General features: G+C 43.6%; 1 protein-coding gene across 1 annotated transcript; it reads right to left on the minus strand.

Moving 5' to 3' along the window:
• Positions 1-486: 486 nt before the first annotated feature.
• Positions 487-12,664, minus strand: LOC134007699 (collagen alpha-1(VIII) chain-like). The gene is made up of 3 exons (XM_062447326.1): positions 12,579-12,664; positions 3,846-4,146; positions 487-3,627 (listed from the first exon to the last, which is right to left on the minus strand). Exons 2-3 carry the CDS (start codon positions 4,135-4,137, stop codon positions 1,697-1,699), a joined length of 2,223 nt encoding a protein of 740 aa, XP_062303310.1. The 5' UTR covers positions 4,138-4,146; positions 12,579-12,664; the 3' UTR covers positions 487-1,696.
• Between the last annotated feature and the right edge of the window lie 903 nt (positions 12,665-13,567).

Genomic DNA, 13,567 nt, shown 5'->3' on the forward strand with positions numbered 1-13,567 from the left:
TACACATCTGCTAACATTTTCGTAATTGTGTATGATTTAAGATAATTAGCGCAAAATTAAAGCTAAATTAACGATTTCCCCCACTGAAAGAGATGGTCGTATTTTTCTGTGTAATTTTTGCTTGTGTCAAACTAACTTATTTGGTCACATTGTAAACATGAAACAGGCCTTCAGCCTGTATACAGTTTAAATGCTATATTCCCTTAGTTATATTAGCCTACTTGGGTTGTCTACAACGTTCTTACATGACACACAAATAGTGTAGCTGGCATCAAAGATTAGAGGGCAGTCTTTATTATAACAATCACCTTAAGTATCAACAATTATCAAGAACACTAGCATATAATTTTTTTAACACACTTTTATTGAGAAGTGAAGAGTACAAATCAGTGCTAATCCATAATTCAAATTTAACACACATACTTCAGACGCAAGTTTATCATCTTCATTTGTAAATTCGTCTAAATTACAATCATAGAAGATAAGTCACGTTTGAATCACTTCATCTTTATTTAAAAAAACAAGAACAGAAATACAAAAATGTTAAACTATGTTTACCATTTGCATATACATTGTAGCACCATTGCCATTGCCACCATTCAGAAAATCTTCCAACACATTTTAATTATTTCTTTAAGGCAGACTCATTTACACACAATTACAGACAATCAGTAGTCAAACAAATAATTTACAGGAAAAAGATACTGATATATACCTTCATTAAGTGTGATATGTTACTGCATATATGGACCTAAATGTGCATTATTTTACTGGATGTACATGGCTTGAAAAGAAGGCAATATATGTGTCATACTTATTTATAATACATACATAATTGTGGACAGATAAAATTAACAGAGAGTAGGCCTATGTCAAATCTTGACACTAAATAATATTTTCATTTTCAATTACTGTAATGTAGGAGTTGCTTGCAAATCGGTGATGATTAACATATCTGAAATGGGCCTTGTACTGGCTTGTAGACCAAATTCAACTTCATGTTAACATTTATCTAATTCTAGTTTGTGGTTTATAACGTTGTACAAGTTAGAAGGTCAAATATACTTGAAATAAATAACAATAATAGATAACCCAATATAATTGAGAACAAGTGAAAAATGTGGATGTTACTTTGTCCTAACCTTCCCGTCCAAAAATAGAAACAAAACACGTTTTTATATGATGTGTAGCATTAGATGCATTTAGACTAAATTCACACTGGATTATGCCACAGGTATGCTTTTTTAGTTATGTGCCAAAGAAAAAAGCATAGCACGTGGTTTAACAGAGAGACATGTTTCTGTTTTAAGTTAATGGTTTGAATTGAAATAACATGTATGCTGTTGATATGCACAGAACTGCTGATGGACAGAGAATATGTAACGGTTTACTTTAGACTAAAACCAACCAAAATGTTTATTATTATATAATGTATTAATACACAATGTCCCAAAAGTGCATCTTCTCTATGGGCACTGACTGAACCAACTGCTTTTGAGTTTAGTGAGAGCAGCAGAAAGATCCCCCACATGCATTCTTCCTTATGCAGTTACATAAACATAAGCATACTGAACTGTTCCATTCCATTATTTAACTCATCCAGGCCTAGCAGTTAGTAGTTTTACCTCTTTGGGTCAACAGTTTGAAATTGGTCAAAAGTAAGCTAGAGGGTGTTTTTTTATGTCTGTCGTGGGGTTTACATTGGGTATAATAAATATCCAGAGAAAGATGAGTGGACATATTGACCGGCATAAAGTCCTGCGGCCTGGTCAGAAGGAAGCTGTACATGCACAGTGTCTCCTTGCTGTAAGGGGAGTACAGCACTCCCAGATGCCTGATCGAGGAAGCCCTTTTTGTACTCATCATATGTGTACATCACTGGCTCATTGTTCCTCATCAGAGCTACCCAGATATTGGCTCCTTTGCAGTGCACATGGTAAGCAAAGTAGTAGATTCCTGGTATGCTACAGGTGAAGACCCCATTCTGGGGGTTGTAGTTCTGGTTCCCATTGTAGAGAAGTTGATCAAAGACAACAGGTGAGCCAACAGGAGGGAATGGCTTCATGAGCTTAGCCGTAAAGGCAGGCATCTCCAGGCCATTTCTTCCACCAAATTCAGGCTTTGGTTTCTTATAACCACCTGGTTTCTGACCGTTTAGACCTGGACCCACTTCAGGGAGAATTTGTCCAAGACTAGGTGGATGAGCAGGGGGGCCAGGAGGGCCTGGAGGACCTGGCTGTCCTCGTTGTCCAGGCTGGCCAGAAGGACCACTAATGCCAGGTTTACCTGGAGGACCTAAAGGGCCTGGAACTCCAGGTTTCCCCTCACCTGGGTAGCCTGGTTTGCCTGGTGGACCAAGTTCACCTTTTGGCCCAGGAAGACCAGGAGGTCCAATTGGTCCCCCTGGACCTGTGAGTCCTGGAATTCCCTTGGGTCCCTGGTAACCTTTTTCACCAGGTTGTCCACCTTCACCTCTCGGTCCAGGTAACCCTGGAGCACCCGGCAGACCTGGCAAACCTTTGTGTCCATTATCCCCTTTTGGGCCAAGTGGCCCTGGTAGCCCTCTTGGTCCAGGTTGCCCACCCTCCCCTGGTAAACCTGGTTGTCCTGGAAGTCCTTGAGGCCCTGACTCACCAATAGGACCTGGTGGCCCTTTTGGCCCCCCAGCTCCACCTTCTCCTTTAGGCCCGGGAAAACCAAGTCCCCCAGGTGGTCCTATAGGACCTGGTAAGCCTGGGGGCCCGTTGGGCCCTGGAGGACCAATAATTCCTGGAAGACCTACATGACCTTTGTCACCTTTTGGACCCGGAAGACCAGGAAAACCACCGTGTCCTTTCTCACCTTTTGGCCCGGGATATCCTGGTTTTCCATAGCCAGGTAAACCTGGCCCCCCTGGAAAACCTGGTGGGCCTTTCTCCCCTTTTCCTCCTGGAAATCCTTGTTGACCAGGTAGACCATCTGGTCCAGGCTTGCCAACACCTGGAAGACCAGATGGTCCTGTTTCTCCTCCTTCACCTGGTGGCCCTGCCAATCCTGGTTCTCCTGGAGGGCCAGGTTTACCTGGTCCACCTGGTGCTCCTGGTAGTCCATTCAAACCTGGTTTTCCAACCCCTGGAAGGCCCCCTTGACCTGAAGGTCCTGGGGGTCCACCGGGCCCTTTCAAGCCTGGCAATCCAGGTAAACCAATCCCTTTGTCTCCTTTTGGCCCAGGCAGGCCGGGGATTCCAGGAAGACCTTTATGTCCAGGTTCCCCTCGGGGCCCAGGTTGCCCTGGAAGTCCCTGGCCCCCTGGCTTCGCAATACCTGGCAGGCCTGGGGGCCCGGGGAGACCAGATGGACCAGGCAACCCAATTTGTCCATCACCCCCGCCAGGTCCCAGCTCACCCTTTGGGCCAGGTAAACCCGGTCCTCCAGATTTGCCAGGTATCCCAGGAAATCCAGGTTTTCCTATACCAGGATAGCCTTGAGGACCAGGAGGGCCTGGCTTTCCCTGAGGTCCGGGCATTCCGTGGCCAGGCAACCCAGGTGGGCCCTGAGGTCCGGGAGGACCCTGAACTCCTGGGGGTCCCTCAGGTGGAGGACCTTCTCCTGGAGGAGGACCCTTATTACCTCTGGGATAAGTCTCACCTATGGATTACAACATAAAAACATAGTCAGGTTTAAAAAAAAACATTGGTATCATTGTTTTTTTATGGCATTAAAATGGTGTGCACCATTGTTGGTCTCCAAGTATATTTTAAATGTGTTAAAGGTTCCTTCAAAATGATGACCCAAAATGTTAAAGTGATAATATCATTTTCAAATGGGCTAATTCTGTACTACTATTAAAAGAACACAAGTCTCACCTTTGCCCTCAGTTGGCTGCCTTTCTTTGCCCATGTATGGCAGTTGGGGAAGCTCCTTCCTATACTGGGGCATTATTGGCATCTCTTTTCCATATGGTGCATGTGGCATCTCCTTTCCCAAATATGGTTGTTGTGGCAGGCCATCGTTACCAAGTGGCAGATGAGGTAACTGTGGCAAGGGTTGGTGTTGTTGAGGATGCTGTTTGTGCCCATAGTATGCCCCCCCATGGACATGGTTTAGAACACACAGCTGAAGTGCCACCACCAGGAGGTGAGCAGACAGGTAGGGCATGGCCTTCTCCTGTGGAGGAGAGAGGGTAGCATGTATGGCATTCAAGGCTTCGTTGATTCACCAACAGATGAAGGAAAGAATCGTACAGTATCGCACAGGATTTTGGTCAGAGGTACCTTTATGCGTATATATTCCCTTTTCACACACCTCAATTAAAACAGCAGCCCTACAACTGTATTGATAAAGTATGACAAGTAAGTATTTCATTTCAAACTACCTTAAATTCACGTATGTACCCAATACATAAATATCTGTGTACCACAGAAGCACAACTCTTCAAGGACAAACTGTTCCGAATTTACAGTCTAACACGAATTAGAGAGGGTCTTTTTATAAACAGAAATTTGAATTAGAATAGACTCATTTGGGGTTTGTATTAAATACCTTGTCTTTCAGTGTTGACCTTTTTATGCATAATTAATCTACCCGCAGGGAGTCAGATGGCTGAGTGGTGCGGGAGTCGGGCTAGTAATCTGAAGGTTGCCAGTTCGATTCCCAGCCGTGCCAAATGACGTTGTGTCCTTGGGCAAGGCACTTCACCCTACTTGCTTCGGGGGGAATGTCCCTGTACTTACTGTAAGTCGCTCTGGATAAGAGCGTCTGCTAAATGACTAAATGTAAATGTAAATGTACCCGGGTAGCTCATGTTAAACGCCACTACCATTGGTTAAAATGAGTTCACAAAGTCTATTTTTGGGAACTAACTACCCATGTTTTCATATGCGAAGGTGCATAGTGTTTCACACCACAATCAGCCTGGAACCAGATGGATACAGATACCATCTAGCATAGATTTATGTCTGAGGCAAGAGAACTCATGGACAAGATTAATGGTTTCTTATGACGCCAAACACACTTTCCAAAGAGCACTTAATTGCTTGTCCTTGTCTTTTTACTGGCTTTGAGAGTAGACTCCAGCCAAGAACAACATTCACAGCCATTCTTATTTACAGCAACTGAAACAAACACTAGCTTATTAGGGAAGCTACTGCACCTCATAGACCCAGTTAGCATACTATAAAAATCACATAAACACAAACCAGTTTCTAAGCACGTGCCATGCAACAAGCTTCCATAAATCTCTCAAACCATGACATGACAAACACATACAAAACACAATTTTTCCACCGAATCGATAAGAAAAATGTTTGTGGAGCCAACAGAGATTGTTAGCACTGCTGGTGCTACAATGTCCATGTCTATGACAAGATGGCATTGAAAGGTTTTTTATGGGTCTGACGAGTACATAAATTCCTTGTGTAAATGAAAAACCAACTTGACCAATTTGGAGACATTCACATAATAAATGTAAAGTCTGAGAAACACTACTCAAAGCATTTCCTTGTCTTGGATTAGATGTCAACTGAGGACCATCCTTTAAACACTAATTTTAGTTATGGTGTTAAGGAGCATTTGTTAAAAAGTGGAAGTATTTTTTTTTGCAAGGTTAGCTTTTACTTTCCAAGAATAACACTCATTACACTGATTAGTTACATATGAAAATCAGGCGGATCAAGTTCATGTTATTGCTATTTTAGCCCCGTCTGGATCAAAGTAAGCGAATGATAATGAACAGCTGTGTATGTTAGTCTTATATTGCAAATGTTTATGCATGTTTATTCTTACTGCAACATTAGTAGATTAAACCAGCATGAATTGTTACAATCAGAGGATTATTAAATAAATCCATAAATGGGATGACAAAATGCATTAATATGGTATTGTTGCGTATATGTTGATGCATATATTTACATTTACATTTAGCAGACGCTCTTATCCAGAGCGACTTACATTAAGTACAGGGACATTCCCCCCGAGGCAAGTAGGGTGAAGTGCCTTGCCCAAGGACACAACGTCAGTTGGCATGACCGGGAATCGAACTGGCAACCTTCGGATTACTAGCCCGATTCCCTCACCGCTCAGCCACCTGACTCCCAACGCTTGCATACAGAAGTATTAACAAGTAGGGTGGCAATAAATACAAGTAACATGTTGTTGTAAAGCTTCAAAGCAATTCTAAAAGCCACTTGGAATGTGTGGTTCCTGAACACCGTCCTCACAGTCACCTCTCCTGCCATTTTGGCATATTCACTTGTGGAACACTTTAATTAATTAATTCGTATTACCACTGGAGGGCGCTATTTAGGGAGTCAGAGGACCTATTGTACAGTATGCTGTTCAAAGGACCGTGCCTTTTCTCACCACCAGTACACATTTATGAGACATTGGTCAGATGTAACAATTAGGTTATAAAGTGCAGAATATGACAGATTGACATTATCATATCATAATATGCTGGATTCAGAAAAATATATAAATCAACACAATTTTGAAAATGTTGTAGAAAAATGCCCTTCCCATGTTCTGCTTGGATTAGAACTGATGTTACTAGAACAACTCAAGAGGTCAGAGATCAGGGCACATCCTCCAGACCTAACAATCACACCCCTGCCTCTTCCAGCATACCAACCTCTCTGTTGACATGTGTTCATGCCTTAAGTACCAACACTACAGGAACAAGAGATATTCCTGCGATCAACCAGCCAAGCCACATACACACTTCCGATAAGCCAAATCCCTCTACCTCTTAGACGTGTGCATTCCTCTTCTCCTCTTCCCTCAATTATATCCCCTCTGTTCATCATTACTGAGCCCAGAAGAGTCACGTTTTCCATTGGAGTGTGTGTAAACGGAGGATGTGTTGCTAAATGGGGGATAATTGAGATGCCTTGTGGGCCCACTGCTATACCGCAGAGCACTCACATTGGGTGTGTTAATCCGTAAAACATGTCCACCCTGTATGGGGATTAGCAACATGGGGCCGAGTGGTCAGTGTAGAAACAAACAAGGAGTTTTAAAGTTTGTTTGCTCCCCGTAATCAAAGGTGGGTATTATGGGGAGATGTACTGTACTATACTATATTGCACTAAAAGAGTGAGATATTATCTTCACCTAACCACTTTAGCTAAGGAACATCAAGTGGTTAGTGACACTAACTGGTCACATCTCCCCAAAAGATGTTGCATAGTGAAAGATGTTATCACACCAAAAAACAATCACAAAACATGCTAAATATTTTCCTTTCTGTCTCTCACTTTCACACACACACACTAGCTTCGACCATGGGACACTTGCTTGCTCTGCAACATCATATTCAGATCAGCTGTGGCATATCATGCCTAGCAAAACATTTCACACATATCAATAATGCATTAATGATAATTGCTTACCCTTCAGTCTCCTCTCCTCAAACCAAAGGCCTCACGATGAAGTCGGTAGGTCCCCTGTCTGTCTGCTTGGCTGTCTGTCTGGCTTGGCTGTCTGTCTGTCTGGCTTGGCTGTCTGTCTGCTTGGCTGTATGTCTGCTTGGCTGTTTGTCTGGCTTGGCTGTTTGTCTGGCTTGCCTGTTTGTCTGCTTGGCTGTCTGTCTGCTTGGCTGTTTGTCTGGCTTGCCTGTTTGTCTGGCTTGCCTGTTTGTCTGGCTTGGCTTGGCCCAGCTCCGGCTGGCTTAGTCTGCTTCCCCTCGTGTTGGGTTGCGTCGGGGTTTGCCCAAGGCATGTGCAGGATTCTAGCCACAGGTCCGTTTGGCTGCCTGGCTGGCTGACCGGCAGGCTGACTGCTGGAGTCGAAGGCCCTGTGAAAACGATGATGAATGGCAGAGGCTGATGTGCCATGACTTTTCTCAGGCGGCTGGTGTTTTAACACTGAGCTGCCATCTCCACCACCTGAAGGAACTTGGCCTTGGTACAGTAAAGACAGGCACTCCTCCTAAGGAAGGGAAATTTCAATAATGCAAAAAATTCCGAATTATCCATCCTGGGAAGTAAGATTTGATTATAAAATCATCCTCTGCTTGTTGGTGTTCCACTGTATATACAGTAGAGGACATATTGATGAAGGGTGTGCAGGGTGTCCTCTGTAGGAGACAGTTCTATGGTTCTGGAAGATGGTGTTCCTCATGCCTGTTTTCGTCAAACTGTGACTTTGCACACCCATCTAAAGGTACACCTATCGGCCGATCATTCAGGTACATTTCATCATGCCAGTCTGATTGCTCTACAGTCATCCATTCACTTAAACAAACCCTAAAAGAGGGTGAGACGGACAGCCCAGACAGTTGTCTTCAGAGGGTCAGGGGGCGTCTGCACATAGCATACCATGCTGTTCTCACCAGGGGGTGTGTCCACATGCTAATATGTATCTTCCCTGTACATACATTTGTACCTTCCATTTAATAGTCAATAATAATAAAATAACCAATTCTCAGACTGACTAAATATAGAAGAGGAAGCTTTCCAGCCACTTTGATTCTTGAAAATAATACTGGCAGTGCTTCAGCCAGACCTGATATTGTACAGCACTGATCTCTTAAGTCTCTTGCAGACTTAATAGACAAGCCTTTGAGCCAAGTGTCAACATTGTAGCAATAATCAGGTAACCTCAATCACCTGGCTATCTTAGTTTAAATGTTTTTATGTAAAAGGTGCCACTCTCAAGCCATGAGAACAAAAAAGCAAGGATATCTCAACAGCCTGCTGAGAGGAACCACACAAAAATACATCCGTTAAATTACACATTATATCTTCTTACAGTTTATACATATACCGAAGGTCATTTAACAAAGAAGTGCCTGGTTCCCAGTGTGTACAATAGGATCCATGTGAAAGACAGACATGGCTCGTCTTTCACAAGTATTTTTATACTGTTAACAGACCGTTCTGGATGCTTCCTACATCCAGACACTCACCAATTAGGTGACTTGTAAAAAGAGATATGGAAGCGGATGTTGGATTGTACGTAGACTTGTCAAAATAACAAGACATCAAGAAAATTCTCACCTAGTTCTCAAGATCAGGTCTATCAACCCTCTAGACGCTGTAGCATCTGTTGTATTCTTTCAACCGTGTGAAGATGAAATAGCAGAACATCAGGTTTGGCCAACTTGTGAAAATGAACAAGCAACACTATTAGCCCACTGAGCTAAAGCCTTGTAATTGGTATTAGCTCTAAAAACACCCTCACTACCATCTCAGGCAGGATTATTTGTCACCAAACCACCACAGCTGCATACAGTAATGACATAACAAAAGCAGTTCACGTAAACCTACAGGATGTCAACATTCGTCTTCACATTTTGCCAATACTTACAACCGCAGCGTGGTCTGCTTGGTGATGAGCCACAAGTCTTTTATTGCCCCTCCTCTGCTTTGAAAATAATCACATTTCCATTTCTCCTCTGTATTCTGCTGACTGCTTCCAGATGGGAACGCTAATGCTTGATAAACAAATCGTGAGGGAAAAGCATGCAAGAATACCGGCCATGTCATTGCTTACGGATATCTGCCTCCTTAATTGCCTGCGGTTGGGCCTAGTCTCTGTATTTCAACCAGATTGGTGTGGTTTATGTCTCTCCTCATCGGGGAAGTACAGTGAGCGAGGCAAGCAAATTACATGATTCTATATCAAATGGCCCGGCACCACCAATGAATCCAGAAACCATGTTGTTCATCACCAAGTGAAGAACAACATGCTTTAGAAAGACGAGAACGTGATGCAAAACAATCAACATAACAACAACTAATAATCTGACCTAACCCTTTATAAGACATACCAATCATGATGGTCTCACACACACACACAGACACACACATGACTGACAGGATCACCTGGAACAGGAGCCAAGCAAACATCTGGGGACTGTAAAACACGTTAGCCCTTTTAACCCCATCTATCACCTCTCTTCCCATCTGTGTCACAAATTCTACTTCTACAATACCTCACACCTTCTTCTATAACTCCCTGATCGCGAAAGTAGCAACGATGGGGAGAATTGTTGTGGTCCAATGTCCTCTCTCTAAACAGCGGTCAGTTGTTGACCATCAGAGCTAATGGTCACCTGATGCTGAGATTGTTGTCTTTCTTCCTTTCGTTCTTTCTATTGCTCCACCCAGCCAGCCTGTTTTCTCCTCCCTCTAAACCAGGGCCTAACGTTTCAACCCACTGTCCTCTCATATCCTCATATCGGTTCAGCCATCCTCCTTGCCATACAACTTTGGCAGCTCCGCTAAGATTTCCCAACTCACTGGGTGTGTTTGGAATTCAACAAGCTGCTCTATGGTGCTAGCGGCTGTATTGACATCCACACGGCCATGTCAGGATGATTTATCGCTTTATCCCCCTGCAAACAGTCCTTCCACTGCACCTAAATACCTGTCCACAGAGGTCAGTGCCTCTACCAACCCTTCCCTTGTTACGATAGTCCAGTCTGCTGCCCGATTCTAATAATTTGTGTGCCTCCTGCTTCCAGCATTCCTTCACACATAGACACTTTCTTTGCAGAACAGAACAGGAGCCAGGGGTCAGCCCTGGGTGGAATGAGAATTACATAAGCAGGTCAACAGCTTTCTGTTAGACTGAAAAGGCTGCATTGACCAAACTTTAACTGAGTCAACAAGGTTAACCAGCCTGCCTATGCCAGAGGGCTACCAGAGTGGGGGGGAAAGAGAGAAAGGTGGGAGATTGAGGGGGGAGAGGTGAGTTATATTGAGATGGAGAGGAAGAGAGGGAGGAGGAGAGAAAGTTCAGGCTTACTAGGAACTGGGTGGTTGACAAGCATTAAGACAACAACTATATGCAGAATCATATCTCCATTTTCTTTGGCTGTGTCAACACTGATCATCCTGTGTCCAAGAAGCATATGAAAACACTATGGGCCAAGATTTGGACAATGATAGTGTAAGGAAATTCCCAGTCACATGTTTACAAGAGTATTTCTTTGTGTGAATATAATTGGACAAATTATGCTGAAAAAATGAAGTAACTGTAAGCAGCACTGAGGTGTGGTCCAAGCAGGGTTAGGCACTGAGAACAGTGTTCAGAGTGGGATTTGGGCCCAGGTAATGATTTCGCTTGGGGGCACAATTCCGAATGAAAAGCTCCATGGATCAACAAACTCTATCCCTAAACTCATATGTAAGTTCCACACAACAGACTGTATGAATTAGACACTTCTGCAGTATCTCTACAGCATACATTGTGGAAGAATAGCAACGCGCAAATAGATGTGTACTCTGAATGTCATGCTATCAAATGTCAGGTGGCCTGACTGATCATGTATGTGATGTACACCACACATGCCATCTAACATCTATCATTAGATTGCTTGCAGAACTCAAATCATCCAGTTCAGCTGATTCAGTTAGGCTCTCTTCCTCTTCCAAGTGAATTCAAAGATAAGATATGTGCCACATCTCATGTGCCATGGAAACACAAGACACCTGCTGATTGGTAGAAGGATTGAAACGCTGCTGTTAGGTAGTATGGTTTAGGCTGGCAGCCAGGCAGGCTTTTATCGAAGCCACCCTAGAGCCCAGTCCTATGAGCCAAATACATTATTTTCAAGAAGTGAGAGAGAGAGAGAGACAGAGAGACAGAGAGAGAGAGTGAGAGAGAGAGAGAGAGAGAGAGAGAGAGAGAGAGAGAGAGAGAGAGAGAGAGAGAGAGAAAGAGAGAGAGAGAGAGAGAGAGAGAGATAGATAGATAGATAGAGAAAGAAAGAAAGAAATAGAAAAAAACAATACCTGATTTATTCATCTTTAAACCCCTCCGGTGTAACTGTCAGATTGTTGGTTTAAATTCAGCCATCATTTGGATTGAACAGAAATGCCAACCTGTTACCTAGCAACCTTTTATGTGCTCTGTGGGAAAGCTTTGGAATGCTCTGATTGGGGACAGGAGAATTCAGACGGCCTCAGGGAGGAGGGTCAGAGAACTCTGCCAGAGGAGCTGAGGGAAACCTGTGAGGTTTGGACATGAATGAGCCAGAAGCCATGGTGCTATCTGGACACACAGGGCAACAGAGCTACTCGATAGCTGCTACATCAGGAACTGGCCATGACATCAGTGGCACAGCTGCACATGATCCTGACTACAGTGTGGATGTCCCCAGTAGTTGCAACCTTCTTCTAAAAGGCAATGTTACAAATATTTGTGTTGCCATCAGATACTGCAGTAATAGCACAGTGCTTACCTAAATTATTATTAGGAACATAAATATATGCTTTCTGAAGAAACTGGACAGCTGAGGCTATTGCTCTTATATGTTGCCGATACCAAACATGTCAAATTTTATGTGGGCCACATTTTATGTGGACCTTCTTGTCCAGACGCTCTTTCATACACTTAGGACCTTAACAGCCAAGACACTTGCAGAGAATCTCCCTCAATGTGCATGACAATTTGTTCCAAAACACAGTCAACAGAAGAGGAAAGAATGCAGACATTTAAAGCACAACAGTGAGGTGCTAATACAACCCATTTTAGAGGATTAAAAAACACTCATGTCAATGAAGCCCTCCACGGTGACACTCGCAAGCATGTACGTCAGCGATCTTGAAGACAGCGATATCACAGAACATGTAACACCTCTGGGCTGTTCTTACCTTGCTCAGAGTGTTTCTGCGAGGAGGAAGTATCACAGGAGTAGGAGAAGTGTGGTACAGACTTCTGAGCAGCAGCAGACCGCATGGACGTAGTTTATATGTACAGGTGGGTGGAGCTCCACCGTTCCTCCCCAAAAAGTGGGCTGACTGAGACATGCTCCTTACGGAGAGAGAGAGAGAGATAGAGATGGGAGAGATAGAGATGGGAGCGATAGAGCTCGGGTGAGAGAGAGAGAGAGAGAGAGAGAGAGAGAGAGAGAGAGAGAGAGAGAGAGAGAGAGAGAGAGAGAGAGAGAGAGAGAGAGAGAGAGAGAGAGAGAGAGAGAGAGAGAGAGAGAGAGATGGGAAAGGGAAATAGAGATAGGAGAAGGGAAGATAAAGAATGAGATGGAAGAATGAGAGTGAAAGATGAAAGAGGGAGATGAGAGGATAGAGAAAGGGACATGATTCACACTATGCTAAAACAACCAAACTCCAGGCAAACACAATCCACATCCAACTTGAAGGGCCATTCTTTGCACGATGATTTCCTGCAGACAGGATACTGCTGTAAAACCTTGTGGTGTTAGGGATTACAAAGCTCCTCAATCAAAACAATAGAACATACTGGAGATCGGAAAGCCGCGCCTTGGTACAGTATCTCTCGCCTATGTTAGCTGCCAAACACAAGCTCTGCAGAACCCAAGGAGGTCGAGGACAGATTCAAAAGGACACAGCTGGTTCAAATTGAATGCTGAATTGGAAATATTGTGTTTGTTTGCATTGTAATGTTGCTGTTTGCCATGTCCTCCTCCCCACAGAGTTCTGTCTTATGGAGAAAACGTTATGAGAACCACCACCGATTTAACTGTCAGCGTCTCTATACCTGTTTCACATCAATGAGGTTGGCTCGTTACAAGAAATCATAATGCAAATAATTTGTTATCTCTCTCTCTTTCTGTCTCTTACTCCATTTTTGCTCTCTCTCACAAACACACCCCAGTTTTGGA

The sequence above is a fragment of the Osmerus eperlanus genome, chromosome 21, assembly GCF_963692335.1.
Source record: "Osmerus eperlanus chromosome 21, fOsmEpe2.1, whole genome shotgun sequence".
NCBI classification, from domain to species: domain Eukaryota; kingdom Metazoa; phylum Chordata; class Actinopteri; order Osmeriformes; family Osmeridae; genus Osmerus; species Osmerus eperlanus.